Raw genomic sequence first — 15,000 nt, forward strand, 5'->3', positions numbered from 1 at the left:
ATAGCGGCCAATCAAAGCCTGAGATCTGAAACATCGCACCTTTCTATGAGGATTTCCCTGAGTCCCCCCCCCCCCCCCCCATCCAAGGGACAGATCCTGATTGGCTAATCCTAGAAGACTTTCCCCCATAGGGGAGTAGCACTACTGTCATTTCATTGTCCCACCATGGAGAGCGCCTGCACTGGCTCCCCTGGTGTACTGCACTCCATAAATGAACTTCGCTCTGCCATTCCGCTGGCCACGTGACCTCCACAAATACGGGGCCGGCCCTTTAATGTGAAAGACATTCCCCCGCACACGCCTCACGTTCTCCTCCCCCCACAGAAGGGTATGTGGAGCCTCTTCTGACCCGACCCTGCACCCCTGGACTCTGCCCCACCTCCCCCTCCTGGGACCCTGCACCCCGATATCTCTCCCCCTGGACCCTGCACCCCTGTATCTCCCCCTCCTGGACCTTTACCCCGATATCTTTCCCCCTCCTGGACCCTTTACCCCGATATCTTTCCCCCTCCTGGACCCTGCACCCCTGTATCTCTCCCCCTCCTGGACCCTGCACCCCCGTATCTCTCCCCCTCCTGGACCCTGCACCCCCGTATCTCTCCCCCTCCTGGACCCTGCACCCCCGTATCTCTCCCCCTCCTGGACCCTGCACCCCCGTATCTCTCCCCCTCCTGGACCCTGCACCCCCGTATCTCTCCCCTCCTGGACCCTGCACCCCGATATCTCTCCCCCTCCTGGACCCTGCACCCCCATATCTCGTACCCTATAAAGCCATGGCATTGTGCCGGATGGTGGAGGAATATCGGTGCGACGGACGTCACTTCCTTCTATCCGCATTGCTGGAGCCTCACAGCCACTTACCTGAGCCGCTTCCAATGGACTGTCAGTGACCATTTTTTTTATACACTACTTACTACCCTGACTCCACCCCCTGCTGGCGTTGTCGGTGGGGGCGGGGCAGGTTGTTTATGAAGGATTTGTGGTTTTTAGTCTGAGATGTTGTTATTTGTGTTTTTATTGTAAGTTGGGGACCAACCACTTCTCTCTCCACCAGCCGCACCGCACCCTATGGGCTAAGTTGTCTCTGGATACAAACCCAACCCACCCCTGAATGTCACTGTGATTGGCCGGAGCTGCTGACCACTAAATTGAGGCAGCCAATCGCAGGGAGTTCTGCCAGCTGCACTCCGGGAGTCCCCGCAGGGGGGACTTCCCAATTGTTTCAAGAGACAACTTATCTGGGGGCTCTGCTGTGAAGACCCTCCTCCACGCTGCTGGGAGGGAGCGTCACCGCCAAACATTTCCATGGAATAAAAGGTTTTGTCACTCCGCCATTGTTCAGCTTTATTGTCTCTGGTGGGAAGGGGTAGAGAGGACAAGCAGAAATCACTAAGGACTGGCTGCGTTTTCTCTCAGGAGCCAATCGGAATCAATGCTGAAAAAGGAGGGAAGGTTGAGAACCTGTCTTATGTCCACCTTGGGAAGACTCCCCCTTACTTCCTGTGGTGGTGACACCAAGTCTCATCCACGATCACAGGAAGTTGAGGGGAATCTTCCAGTAGGAACCTGGGCAGCTGACGGAGGATCTCGCCCTTTAGGATGGAGTGAGGGACGGTTTTGGCACTGGGAAGAACCATCTCCACATCAACCAACCAGATTGAGACCGGCGAAATGAGAAAACAAAGGTGGGAATCGCTTCCTGGGGGTGGCGACACCATGAAGTGTGCATTGTGTGTGTAACCTCTAATAAATCACACAGCGATATAAACTGAAAATGTATTTTATTGCATCGGCCATCAGGCATTGGCTGCCATGTCTGAGTAATGTAGTCAGTTCCCAATGACCGGCTCTAGTATTCATCTATGGAGAGAGGTCAGTGACCAGATATAGTGTCCATGCATGGAGGGAGGTCAGTCCTTGGTGACCAGATCTAGTGTCCACCCATGGAGAGAGGTCAGTCCCCAATGACCAGATCTAGTGTCCACCCATGGAGAGAGGTCAGTCCTTGGTGACCAGATCTAGTGTCCACCCATGGAGCGAGGTCAGTGACCAGATTTAGTGTCCACCCATGGAGAGAGGTCAGTCCCCAATGACCAGATCTAGTGTCCACCCATGGAGAGGGTCAGTGACCAGATCTAGTGTCCCTTCATGGAGAGAGGTCAATCTCCAGTCACCAGATCTAGTGTCCATTCATGGAGAGGGGTCAGTCCTTGGTGACCAGATCTAGTGTCCACCCATGGAGCGAGGTCAGTGACCAGATCTAGTGTCCCTTCATGGAGAGAGGTCAATCCCCAGTCACCAGATCTAGTGTCCATTCATGGAGAGGGGTCAGTCCTTGGTGACCAGATCTAGTGTCCATCCATGGAGAGAGGTCAGTCCCCAGTGACCAGATCTAGTGTCCACCCATTGAGTGGTCAGTTCCCAATGACTGGTCCGTCAATGGACTGCGGTCATTCGGATAGCGTCTGCTCGCTCTCCGGACTAGCGATGCTGCCGTTCCTCTGCTTGTCCTGTTTCTCAGTCCCCTCCTCCTCCACCTTCTCATCCAGTTGGCTGGGGATGGACCAGTAGAGGTGAGCGTCTATTCTGGCGGCGGCCTCGGCCAGCTCTCGGGCACTGCAGACTGGGGTAGGGACCTCGAAGGTTTGGTGGAAGGTGTTGTAGTCCACCTCATAGAAGCCGTCCTCCAACGACAACACAGACATGAAGCGATGACCCCACTGCACCTCGTCCACCAGGTAAGAGCTGCGGGCCTGGCACGTCATTCCTGCAGGGAGGAGAAGAGGGGACAAGGCTCAGGCACACATCGAATGACAACTTACTGACCACCCTTCCTTTTCTCTCTGTCTATTTATTACTGTCTTCTACTCAACAAAATGTGTCACATTAATCAGATTATATCATGCAAAGTGTAGCTCCCAGCAGCCTCAGGAGAGAAGAAGGTTTTGTTAATAAAGAGGAAGTAAACCCTGATGGGAGTTACTTCCTCTTTGATTCCCTGCAAAGGCAAAGATCGCATAGTAGTCCATTATGTGTCACTTACCTGACACAGGAGCAGCGAAGTCACCGCTGTCCCTGTAGTCCGGCGCCTCCATCTTCTCGGCGGGTCTCGCAGCTCCGCCGCTGTCATTCGGCGAAGCCGCGATGACGTCACTCGGAGCCGACACGCGCGGCATCTCCGTCGTTGAAGATGCCGCGCTCAGTGCGCATGCACGCCGCTTGCGCTGTAGATAGCGGTGCCTGTCTTCCGGCAAATATCTCCTAAACCGTATAGGTTCAGGAGATATTTCTTGGACCTACAGGTAAGCCTTAATCCAAGCCTACCTGTAGGTCAAGTGTGTTGTAAGGGTTTACAACCACTTTAAGCTGAGACTCTCCTCAGTGAGAAGTATTAGAAGTGGACATATTGGGCATTTCACTCGTCCTTACCTCAAAAAACGTCACTAAAGTCCATCCCAGATCTGTTGACTGCCAAGTACTCAAAGCAGTGATGTAACCCATGGCAACTACTGCCAGGAGACTGAGGAGGTTGTTAAGCTGTTCATGACAACAAGCGTTGGAAGAGGACGGCAGAGGATCGGACGCTTACTGCACCGAACACTGCGTGCAGGAGGAGTGCCATCAGGTGGTGACTGCAGTTCCTCCAATCTGGGGCCTTCTAATAAAAGACTTCAGGGCCGCCATTACTAACCCATCCTTCCGAAAAATACTAGTTCCCTGGCTGGTCCTCTGGCTTCACTATTTTCTCTGTCACTGGCCTAAAATAACTGTTCTGACTTCAGTATGTGGACAGTGCAAAGTATGTGAACCCTCCAAACGATGGAGTCCAGGTGTCTCCATTTGAGGGGAGCTGGTAACCATCCATCATACAAACACATTGTATACAATTGTGGTCTTACTGCCTTGTGGCAACCATTTAGTGAAGACCCTTTTCCATTCCAGCATGACTGTGCCCCCCTCCCATACAAAGACATGGTGTGACCAGTTTTGTGTAGAGGAAGTCCGGTGTCCTGTACAGAGCCCTGACCTCATCCCTACTGATCACTTTTGGGATGGATTGGAGATGGCGAGTCAGGTCTTCTCACCCAACATCAGTACCCGACTTCCCATAATAGTAGAGGATGGTATAGCCACGAAGGAGGGCAACTTCATAATAATGGCTATGACATGGTGTGACCAGTTTGGAGTGGAGGCACATGAGGTCAGGCCTTGGCGCCGGACACTCAACTTTACTTTTGGAAGACCTTTAATATAAGGTCTTCTCATCCAAGATTAGTACCCGCCGTTCATTAGGTTAGTCACAAAGGATAACTGTTAATTGCTATGGGGGGCACTCCATAATAAACGGATTTTTAAATCCAGCTTACCTGTAAAATCCTTTTCTTTGAATACATTACGGGACACAGAGCAGTTATTCATGACTATCTGGGTTATACGCTACCTCTAGGTGATTGGACACTGGCAACCAATAGCAAGAAGGTTCCTCATATATAACCCCTCCCATACGGGAGTTGCCTCAGTTTTGTAGCAAGCAATGAAGAGTCCCAGGAAAGAGATGTGTCCCGTGATGTACTCAAAGAAAAGGATTTTACAGGTAAGCTGTATTTAAAAATCTGTTTTTCTTTATCATACATGACGGGACACAGAGCAGTTATTCATGACTATCTGGGATGTCCTAAAGCAATGCACCTGAGGGGAGGGATCCACAGCTTAGACAAGTCCCAACTGTCCTTTGGCCCTAGAAGGCCGCCTGCAACACCCTATGACCAAAGATTGTCTCTTCTCAAGACCTGACCTCCACCGATAAAATCTGGTGAATGTGTGAACTGAAGACCAAGCGGCTGCCCTGCAGACCTGAGCCATGGACACCCGTCTATGCACCGCCCACGAAGGACTGACCCCTCTAGTGGAATGTGCTTTCAGGTCTCTCGGAATCCTGCGCCTCAACTCATACGCCTGGATGATAGTTTGGCGAATCCACCTTGAGATAGTTGAAGTCGTAGCTGCCTGTCCTTTCTTAGGACCCTCAGGGAGAATAAAGAGAGAGAGTCAGTTTTCCTGACTCCTTTAAGTAGACTTTATTAGCCCTTACTACATCCAGCGAGTGGAGTAACTTTTCCTCCTTAGACCCGGGATTTGGAAAAAAGGAGGGCAGAATGATATCCTGATTCAAATGAAAATTGGAAAACTACCTTTGGCAAAAACTCCCGACGAGGGCGCAAGACCGCCCTGTCCTGGTGCAGAATCAAGTAAGGCTCTCTGCATGAAAGGGCGGTTAGCTCCGACACTCTTCTGGCCAAAGCTATGGCCACCAAGAAGACTAATTTCCTGGTCAATAGGACTTAATAGGCTCAAAGGGAAGATACTGAAGGACTGACGGTACCAAATTTAAGTCCTAGGGGCATAAGGGGGCTTAATCAGTGGTCTTAGGTGCGTCACTCCTTTAACAAAAGTACGCACCAAGGAATGGGCTGCAATCGGCCTGTGGAAAAAAAACAGAAGGCCGAAATCTGACCTTTAATTGTGGCCAAGGCCAATCTTAAGTGTACTCCTCCCTGAAGGAATGCAAGGATCTTTCCAATTGTATACTTACGAGGATTCAAACCTTTCCCTTCGCACCAGGAAATGTTTGATTTCCAGACCCTGTAGTAAATGGCCCTGGGAACCGGCTTCCTAGGATTTATCAAAGTGGACAAGGCGGCACCTCTAACCCCACGGTCCTTTAACACCCTGGCTTCAATAGCCAGGCCGTCAAATTCAGCGACCGTAATGTAGGATGGAATATTGGTCCTTGGGACAATAGATCCGGGCGTAACGGAAGGGGCCATGGGTCCCCTACTGCCAATTTCACAATTTCCATGTATCAGGACCTCCTGGGCCAGGCTGGGGCCACCAGGATCACTGGTCTTAATTCCTCTTGTATCCTGCGCAGCAGATGGGGCATGATCTGGATTAGAGGAAAGGCGTACAGCAGGGAATACTGGTGCCAAGGAGTCACCAACGCGTCTGTCCCGACTGCAAGAGGGTCGTTGGTTCTGGACACAAATCTGTCCAGCTTGGCATTGAACCGGGATGCTAGAAGATGACCTCAGGATGAAGGGACCATTCTCCTGGCAACAACTTTTGGCGACTTAATTAGTCTGCCTTCCAGTTGTCTACCCCCGGTATGAATACCGCCGACAGAAACGGCACATGCCTCTGTCCATCTTAATATGTGATCCACCTCCTTCTGAGCCGCCACGCTCCTAGTGCCCCCTTGGTGGTTGATATAAGCGACCACTGTGGAATTGTCGTTTTGAACCCGGACTGAGAGACCCCGCAGCCTGGTCGTCCAGAAATGCAGAGCTAGTCGGGCTGCCCGAATCTCCAAGAGATTGATGGGCAAGGCCCTCTCTGCTTGAGACCACTGTCCCTGGACCGACGCTTCCCCCAGAACTGCACCCCAGCCCAGACGGCTGGCGTCCGTGGTCACAACTTCCCAGGCCACTGGTGGGAAGGATTTCCCGACCTTTAAATTGCTGGTTTTTGCCCACCAAGTTAGGCTCCATAGAGTCTGATGGGACAGGACCATAGGATGATCCAAAGTTAGAGTGGTTTCGTTCCAGGCCTTTAGAATGTTGCTCTGGAACAACCTGGAGTGGAATTGAGCATAAGGGACAGCGCTGAAAGACGCAACTATTTTGCCCAATAGCCTCATGCAAAGGCGAACAGATGGTTTTTATTCTCTTTTCACCCTCCGGACGAGCTCCACTATGGAGTTGATCCTTACAGGAGATAGAAACACCTTTTCTTGGATTGTGTCCAAGTTTAGACCCAAGTACATTAATACTTGAGTGGGGTGAAGGTCTGATTTGTTTATATTTAGAATCCAGCCTAGGTGTTGCAAAATTTGTAGGGGCTTTAAGATGTTTTGGACCACGACGGGACGAGATTGATCCTTCAAAAGAAGATCGTCCAGATATCCTACCACAGCAATTCCTTGGGATCTTAGGACCGCCAATACAGGGGCCAGAACTTTTGTGAAGACCCGAGGAGCCGTGGCTAAACCGAACGGCAATGCGACGAATTGAAAATGTTGCCCTTCTACTGCGAAAAGGAGAAACCGTTGATGCGGTATGGAGATGGGCACGTGAAGGTATGCATCCTTGATATCTATGGATGCTAAGTAATCCCCTTTAGGGATGTTACCACCGAGTGAGTTGATTCCAAATGGAAACTTCGGACACTCAGAACCATATTGAGAGATTTGAGGTCCAAAATGGGCCTTCCCTCCCCATTTGGTTTCGGTACGGTGAACAGGTTTGAGTAAAACCCTTTGAACCTTTCCCCCCCGTGGGGGGACCTTGATGATTACTCCCTGCTTTTGCAGATGCTCTAGGACTAGGAGCAGACATTTCCTTTTCTCTGGTTCCACCGGAACCCTTGAGCTCAAGAACCGAGTTGGAGGGAACTCCAGAAACTATCTTGTAGCCTGATATTATGACTTGTCCTGAACCTGTTTTTCCCAAGCATCCAAAAACAGTCGAAGTCGCCCCCCCACCCATAAGAGCGGGGACGCTCCTTCACAGGGTAGACTTGGAACTGGGCTTGTTTGACCTTGGAGTCCAGGGTTTTTGGTTGGACTGCTGAGGCCGTAGATACCGATTGGGAGAAGAACTAGGTCCTGGAGCCCGGGAAATCTTAAAGGAGGGTCTCTTATTCTTCCTATTAACAGGGAGCAAAGCGCTTTTCCCACCTGAGATCTTTTGGATATACTTATCAAGATCTTCGCCAAACAGGCGTTCACCATGAAAAGGAAAAGCTGCAAGAATCTTTTTGAATGGCGTTTCGGCCGACCAACTTTTTAGCCACAAGACCCTGTTCATATGTACATCTGTTGGATCGCATCTTTTAATGCGTCTCCTGCAAAGCACAAGGTGCGAGGGAGTTCCGATAATTCCTCGGTAGCTTCTCCTTGACAAGGAAGGTTCCTGACCAATCTTTTAACACAATCTTTTAAGGACTGGCAAATGCCAATAGCCGCTATCGCTGGCTGAACAGCTGAACCAGCAACTGTAAAGGAGGACTTTAGTAAAGTTTCTAGCTTTTTATCGGCCGGATCCTTAAATACCTGGGCGTTATCCACCGGGCAGGTCAGATTTTTATTTACTGAAGAAATGGCGGCATCCACCAGAGGTGTACCCCACTTCTTCTTGAATTTCTCCTCCATAGGATATGAGAGGGGAAACCATTTTGGAGGTAAATATATCCTGTCAGGATGATCCCAATCTGCGTAGATCACCTGTTCTAATAACCGATGCACCGGAAATGCCTGGGAACCCTGCTGAGGTCGAAGAGAACCCAAAGTAGAACAAGAGGGTCCAGTTTCCTGGACTGGGGGTAATTTAAACCCAGCTCCAACCATCTCCGTCAGAGATTGGAGAAATAATTTTTGGGAATAGGAGGCTGAGAATGGCTCGTCCGAGCTAGATTCTCTCCCGTTGAGGAGTCCTCAGCTTCTCCTTCTTCCCGATCCTTTGCCACCGGATCCTCCTCCCACTCTCGGTCCGGGTCCCCTGGCCCTGCCTGGTTATCAGAGTCCTGATGCTGAGATGATTCACCATCAGGTTCTGGAGAGGGAGATCTGTTACGTTTTCTCTCTGCTTGTGTTACCGAGGCAATCATACCCGCTATTTTACCTTCAAGGCCAGATAAAGCGGATGCCAAATCATCTTTAGTAACATAAGCCGAGGCAGGGGCACCGGCCGTGGCCACAATGCCTGACAAATGCAATGGCTCAGCCAAGCCAGAAGCCGCAGGACCTTCATGGGAAGTTGGGATAATCTCCTCAAGAGATTGATCTCCTGTTTTTAAAAGGAGGTGCTCTTAACCCTGTATTGGTCCTGCTCCCTGTTCCCTTTTTTCTGGAAGACGTTGCTTACAAGTATGGGAAGGCAGCACTCCCTCTGAGCTTCTAACGGTAATCCAGTATACAGCAGCTATTACAGTTTTAACACCGTCCCCTTTAACCTGATGCAACTGTGTCCAAAAACCTGCAGACTCACGTGCCCAACCAGCTCTATGTCTCCACGTACACACCAGGTGAACTGCCCCTTTTAAAAGGTTTACAAATGGCATCATACGATCCGCACGGAAGGCGTGGTATCCGAAATTATAGTGGTGCCAAAATACGGCACATGCATGGCTGGAGACCGCCGACCGTATGAGGCGAAAAATCACCTCAACCGCGTACGACCGTACGGAAACAGCACGTTCGTACTGCACCGGCGTCTCCCCATGCGCCAGCGTTTCATCGTTATAAAAAACACAGCATGAAGACATTCTGTAACAGCCTTTGAAAGACACAGTAACAGAGGGAAAATGCAGCAATCCCAGAGGGAGTTCTCACCAGTCCAGGACCTGAGAAGCCAGGCCCAATCTTCCCCCATCACAGGGGGTGTTGCCTCTGTGGACCTTCAAGGACCGGTTCCCCCATCTTGGGGTCCACACGCTTGGGCCTGTAAAGCACCGTTTGGGTTATCTTGGGGAAGATAATGACCAGAATACCACTATCCAAGGGTCCAGCGCCTAAATAGGACACATTAAAAGCAAAACCTTGTGTCCCGTGATGTATGATAAAGAAAATAGCCATGGTTTTATAATTGACATGTCCAGCTCTATAAAGACATGGTGTGACCAGTTTGGTGTGGAGGAACTTGAGTGTCCTGCACCGAGCCCTGACCTCATCCCTACTGATCACCTTTGGGATAAATCCAAATGCCAATTGTGAGCCAGGTCTTTTTTTTTTGTGCTCAATGTGAGGCCTAGTGCATGAGCCAGATCTTCTCACCCAACATCAGTACCTGACCTCACAACTGGGCACAAATTCCCACAGACACCCTCCTAAAACCCAATACACACGGGCCGAAAATCAGCAGAAATCATCCAGTACAGTAGATATTGGCCTAGATTCAGACCACATGTACAGGTCCTTGGCCGACAGAAGCTGATTTCAGGATCGGCTTCTGTCCAACGAGCATACTGGAAAACCAGCAGCTGATCGGCTTGTAATCAGTGCTCTCAGGCAATGGCTACAAGCCCTGACCGGTGTGTGTTCTGGGGGAGGGCAATCCCTGCGTCAGAACACAACAGTACAGCACGGAGAGCGCTGTACTAACATTGGATAGTATAGAGACCTCCTTGTGAGCTGCCGTTTTTTTTTTTTTGTCACCACGTGGACCAGGATAAAATCTCATGGAAAGTCTTCCCAGAAAAGTGGAGGATGTTTAGCCACAAAGGGGGAATAGCCATAAAAATTGTCATGGGGGGGGCAAGTCCATATTAATGGTCATGGTGGGGAGGTGAGCAAGTCCATAATAATGGTCATGGTGGGGAGGGGGGGGCAAATCCATATTAATGGTCATAGTTGGGGGGGGCAACTCAATATTAATGGTCATGGGTCTGGAAGGGGATGTCTAACAGGATCCTTCAGGCCACAGGTCCTGCACCCGTCCCTCATTTATGCGTTTGCTCCATATCAGAGGTGAGGACAGAAGAAGACTGCAGAGCCAACATGGCTGCAACCCTTGCCTTCCTTCATTCCTATAATCCTCTAAAGCAGGGGTCTCCAAACTTTCTAAACAAAGGACCAGTTTACTGTCCTTCAGACTTTAGGGGGCCGGACTGTGGCCAGTGGGGATAGAAAATGTTCTACGCCCAGTATCAGTGAGAATATACATGGCCTCATATTTGGTGATCAGCAGGAGTATCGCCCCATCATTGGGAGGAGTATTGCCCCATCTTTGGTATCATTGGGAGGAATAGGGCCCCAAGGGCACAGTTTGGAGACCTCTACTCGAGTCATGAAACAAATTCTGCGTTGGCCAGAAATTGTTTCTCACTCACTGCTACCTGTCAGAGAAAATAATGAGCACCATTTCACCATGGCTTCTACCTACCTGTAGCTTCCACCATTCCTTCAAGGATCACCACGATCTCAAAATCGTCCATCGCCAGCTGTCTTTTGGACACCTCCCAGAATGGGCTGTGCTCGTTGATTTCATGGCTGATGATTAGTGGCGACACCAAGAAGAGACGGTCGTCTCCGGTCTCAAATCCAACATTGATATCCGTCTGGTTGAGCGGGATGAATTCTCCCTCTTGCGTCTGTTTGGACTTGATGAGTTTGGCTCTGATGGAAGCTTCCACAATGTGGGACTGACGCAAATCTCCGACCCGGAACATGAGGCAGAGTTTATCATCCCGCAGGGATATGACAGCATGGGAGGAGAAAACCAGTGTCTCGGCCCGCTTGTTGGGTTGGGAAATTTTGACAAACATGCAGCCCACCATAAAAGCATTGACCATGGAGCCCAGGATGGCTTGGAGGAGGAGCAGGATGATCCCTTCTGGACATTTGTCGGTGATGACCCGATGTCCGTAGCCAATTGTTGTCTCGGTTTCAATGGAAAAGAGGAATGCAGAGACAAAGCCATTGAGGTTCTTGATGCATGGCGTCCATCCCGGGTCCTCCAGGTGCTCCAGGTCCCCCCGACAATAGGCAATAAACCACCAGATGACCCCGAAGAAGAGCCAGGTGATGGCATAGGCCATAATGAAGACCAGAAGGCTCACCCTCCATTTCAGGTCCACCAAGGTGGTGAAGATGTCGGTGAGATAGCGATAGGTCTCCCGGACATTTCCATGCTGGACGTTGCAGCGTCCGTCCTTCTCCACATACCTCTGTCGGCGCCTCAGTTTCCTGTCCGCCTTCTCTAACTTCTCTGCCAGTTTGGCTGCATGAGTGAAGGCTTTGGTGTGGGTGATGGTGGGACCGGGGATAGGAGTAAACACATTGTTATCTTTAGCCATATCTACACGTTTCCGTGGCGGATGGGTTCAGGGTCTGTATGGGACAAAAGAAAGCGAACATTTATTATCGGAGAACAATTCACAGAAACACAGAAGGCGACCTGACCGGCACCCCTACAGGATGGGCAGTGCAGGTGAACAAAGAACCACCAATAACCACAATAAGGGGCCCCTATAGGAATTGCATGTGGGGGGGGGGGGGTGTACCTATAGGTATCTGATCGAATATAAATACAATGCTTAGGTAGATCCTCTTCATACATGGGGCGATACTCCTCCTGCTGATCACCAAATCCGAGGCCATGTATATTCTCACTGATACTGGGCGTAGGACATTTTCTATCCCCACTGGCCACAGTCCGGCCCCCCTAAAGTCTGAAGGACAGTAAACTGGTCCTTTGTTTAGAAAGTTTGCAGACCCCTGCTCTAGAGGATTATAGGAATGAAGGAAGGCAAGGGTTGCAGCCATGTTGGCTCTACAGTCTTCTTCCCAATCAGATGTCAGAAACCTGACATCTGATTGGGTACTGGTGGTTGTCCCAGTTTGCCACACTCAACAAGCTCTTTCATGTCTCTAATAGAAGGGGCTGAACCAGTGATTCCCATTCGCGGGTCTGTCTGCAAACCCTCGCGGTTTAGGGCCCAGTGACATCACCAGCGCCCAGCAAACTGATTGGCTACCTCCTGCTGAATGCCGGGGACCAACATGACCCTCAGGAACGTGATTGTATGGGAATTCATCACCCACCAATATACACATCAATCTGCTTGTACAATCTCCTTTACATTTACCAACAGCTATGTATGAAGAGGATCTACCTAAGCATTGTATTTATATTCGATCAGATACCTATAGGTACACCCCCCCCCACATGCAATTCCTATAGGGGCCCCTTATTATTCTTATACGTGTCCCTTCTTGCTCATCATTCCTATGGGTGCCCCCCCCCACAATTTCTACAGGTGCCCCCTAGCCACCCCCCAACATACAATTCCTATAGCGGCTCCTTACCATTCCTATAGCGGCTCCTTACCATTCCTATGGGTGCCCCCCCCCCCCACAATTTCTACAGGTGCCCCCTAGCCACCCCCCAACATACAATTACTATAGCGGCTCCTTACCATTCCTATAGGTGCCCCCCCCCCCCCCCCCAGGTAAACGCACAAATTCCCCACCGGTGTACCCCCCTCACCATTCCTATAGGCGCTCCCCTCCCCCATAGGGTCTGTGGCACAGAAGGGGTTAAAGGCTCGGTGCTCCTTTCTCGCGCTCTCTGGTGACTTCTCCTATAATTAGCCCCAGCCTGTGGTGTAAAGTCTGATTCGCAGCACTGTAGCCGCTAGGCCTGCTTCTCCTGTTACCGTGGCAACCGCTTTGAGATGTGATGTCGTCTGTGAGGACCAGCAAAGTCCCCGAGATCTTCCATCCAACCTCGCGTATTACATGTTTATATCATAGCCGGCGTTCTGCCCTCGGCCGCCGATCCCGGCGTCCCGTGCATGATTCATGGCGGCCGGTTATAAAAGATGTGAAGACGTGACGCAGGACTGACAGGCAGATCAGGGAATTGAGGAGCGCAGGGGACCTTCGCCACAAAATCCCCGTCAGCCATATTGGCAGCGTGCCGCCAAAACTCTGCTTTGTAATATCGAAGCCAAGTGGAGTTCTAACCAATCTGAGACCAATCGGTGAAGGCAACCATCACACCGGTGTGCAGGAACCCGGGGGTAGCCACTGTGTCCGGGGTCCCCCTCACTAATCCTGGGGGTAGTCACTGTGTCCGGGGTCCCCCTCACTAATCCTGGGGGTAGTCACTGTGTCCGGGGTCCCCCTCACTAATACTGGGGGTAGTCACTGTGTCCGGGGTCCCCCTCACTAATCCTGGGGGTAGTCACTGTGTCATGGTCTCCTAACTAATCCTGGGGGTAGTTACTGTGTCCGGGGTCCTCCTCACTAATCCTGGGGGTAGTCATTGTGCCGGGGCCCCCCTCACTAATCCTGGGGTAGTCACTGTGCCCGGGTCCCCCTCACTAATCCTGGGGGTAGCCACTGTGTCCGGGGTCCTCCTCACTAATCCTGGGGGTAGTCATTGTGCCGGGGCCCCCCTCACTAATCCTGGGGGTAGTCACTGTGCCCGGGATCCCCCTCACTAATCTTGGGGGTAGTCACTGTGTCCGGGGTCCCCATCACTAATCCTGGGGGTAGTCACTGTGCCTGGGTCCTCCTCACTAATCCTGGGGGTAGTCATTGTGTCTGGGGTCCCCCTCACTAGTCCTGGGGGTAGTCACTGTTTCCGGGGTCCCCTCACTAATCCCGGGGGTAGTCACTGTGTCCGGGGTCCTCCTCACTAATCCTGGGGGTAGTCATTGTGTTCACGCTCCCCCTCACTAATCCTGGGGGTAGTCATTGTGTCTGAGGTCCCCCTCACTAGTCCTGGGGGTAGTCATTGTGTCCGGGTCCCCCTCACTAGTCCTGGGGGTAGTCACTGTGTCCGGGTCCCCTCACTAATTCTGGGGGTAGTCACTGTTCCTGGGGTCCCCCTCACTAATCCTGGGAGTAGTCACTGTGCCCGGGGTCCTCCTCACTAATCCTGGGGGTAGTCACTGTGTCCCGGGGTCCCCTCACTAACCTGGGGTTTAGTCACTGTGTCCCAGGTCCCCCTTACTAATCCTGGGGGTAGTCATTGTGTCTGGGGTCCCCTCACTAGTCCTGGGGGTAGTCAGTGTGCTTGGGGTCCCCTCACTAATCCTGGGGGTAGTCACTGTGTCCGGGGTCCCCCTCACTAGTCCTGGGGGTAGTCACTGTGCTTGGGGTCCCCCTCACTAATCCTGGGGGTAGTCACTGTGTCCGGGGTCCCCCTCACTAATCCTGGGGTTAGTCACTGTGTCCCGGGTCCCCCTCACTAATCCTGGGGGTAGTCACTGTGCTTGGGGTCCCCCTCACTAATCCTGGTGATAGTCACTGTTCCTGGGGTCCCCCTCACTAATCCTGGGGTAGTCATTGTGTCCGGGGTCCTCCTCTTTAATCCTGGGGGTAGTCGCCGTGTCCGGGGTCTTCCTCACTAATCCTGGGGTAGTCATTGTGTCCGGGGTCCCCCTCACTAATCCTGGAGGTAGTCGCCGTGTCCGGGGTCTTCCTCACTAATCCTG

At 51.6% G+C, this 15,000-nt stretch overlaps 2 protein-coding genes across 4 annotated transcripts in view; one reads left to right on the forward strand and one right to left on the reverse strand.

Annotated features, from left to right (window-relative positions):
• IGSF8 (immunoglobulin superfamily member 8) overlaps positions 1 to 1,332 on the forward strand; it is a gene marked incomplete in the record, with an annotated part of 6,092 nt that extends 4,760 nt beyond the window's left edge. The window contains 1 exon segment of the mRNA XM_077463801.1: positions 73 to 1,332.
• A 432-nt stretch (positions 1,333 to 1,764) lies between these two features.
• KCNJ9 (potassium inwardly rectifying channel subfamily J member 9) overlaps positions 1,765 to 15,000 on the reverse strand; it is a 14,570-nt gene continuing 1,334 nt past the window's right edge. The window contains exons 1-3 of one of the 3 annotated variants that reach the window (XM_077463803.1): positions 13,213 to 13,389; positions 10,938 to 11,884; positions 1,765 to 2,767 (exon numbers count right to left, since the gene is read on the reverse strand). In XM_077463803.1, coding sequence (XP_077319929.1) covers positions 2,451 to 2,767; positions 10,938 to 11,850 — 1,230 coding nt within the window. In that variant the 5' untranslated portion in view covers positions 11,851 to 11,884; positions 13,213 to 13,389 and the 3' untranslated portion in view covers positions 1,765 to 2,450. The other 2 variants (XM_077463804.1, XM_077463802.1) reach the window with 2 other exon arrangements.

The sequence above is a fragment of the Lithobates pipiens genome, unplaced genomic scaffold, assembly GCF_037356315.1.
Source record: "Lithobates pipiens isolate NorthernLeopardFrog02 unplaced genomic scaffold, aLitPip1_a1.2 Scaffold_30, whole genome shotgun sequence".
Taxonomy (NCBI): Eukaryota; Metazoa; Chordata; class Amphibia; order Anura; family Ranidae; genus Lithobates; species Lithobates pipiens.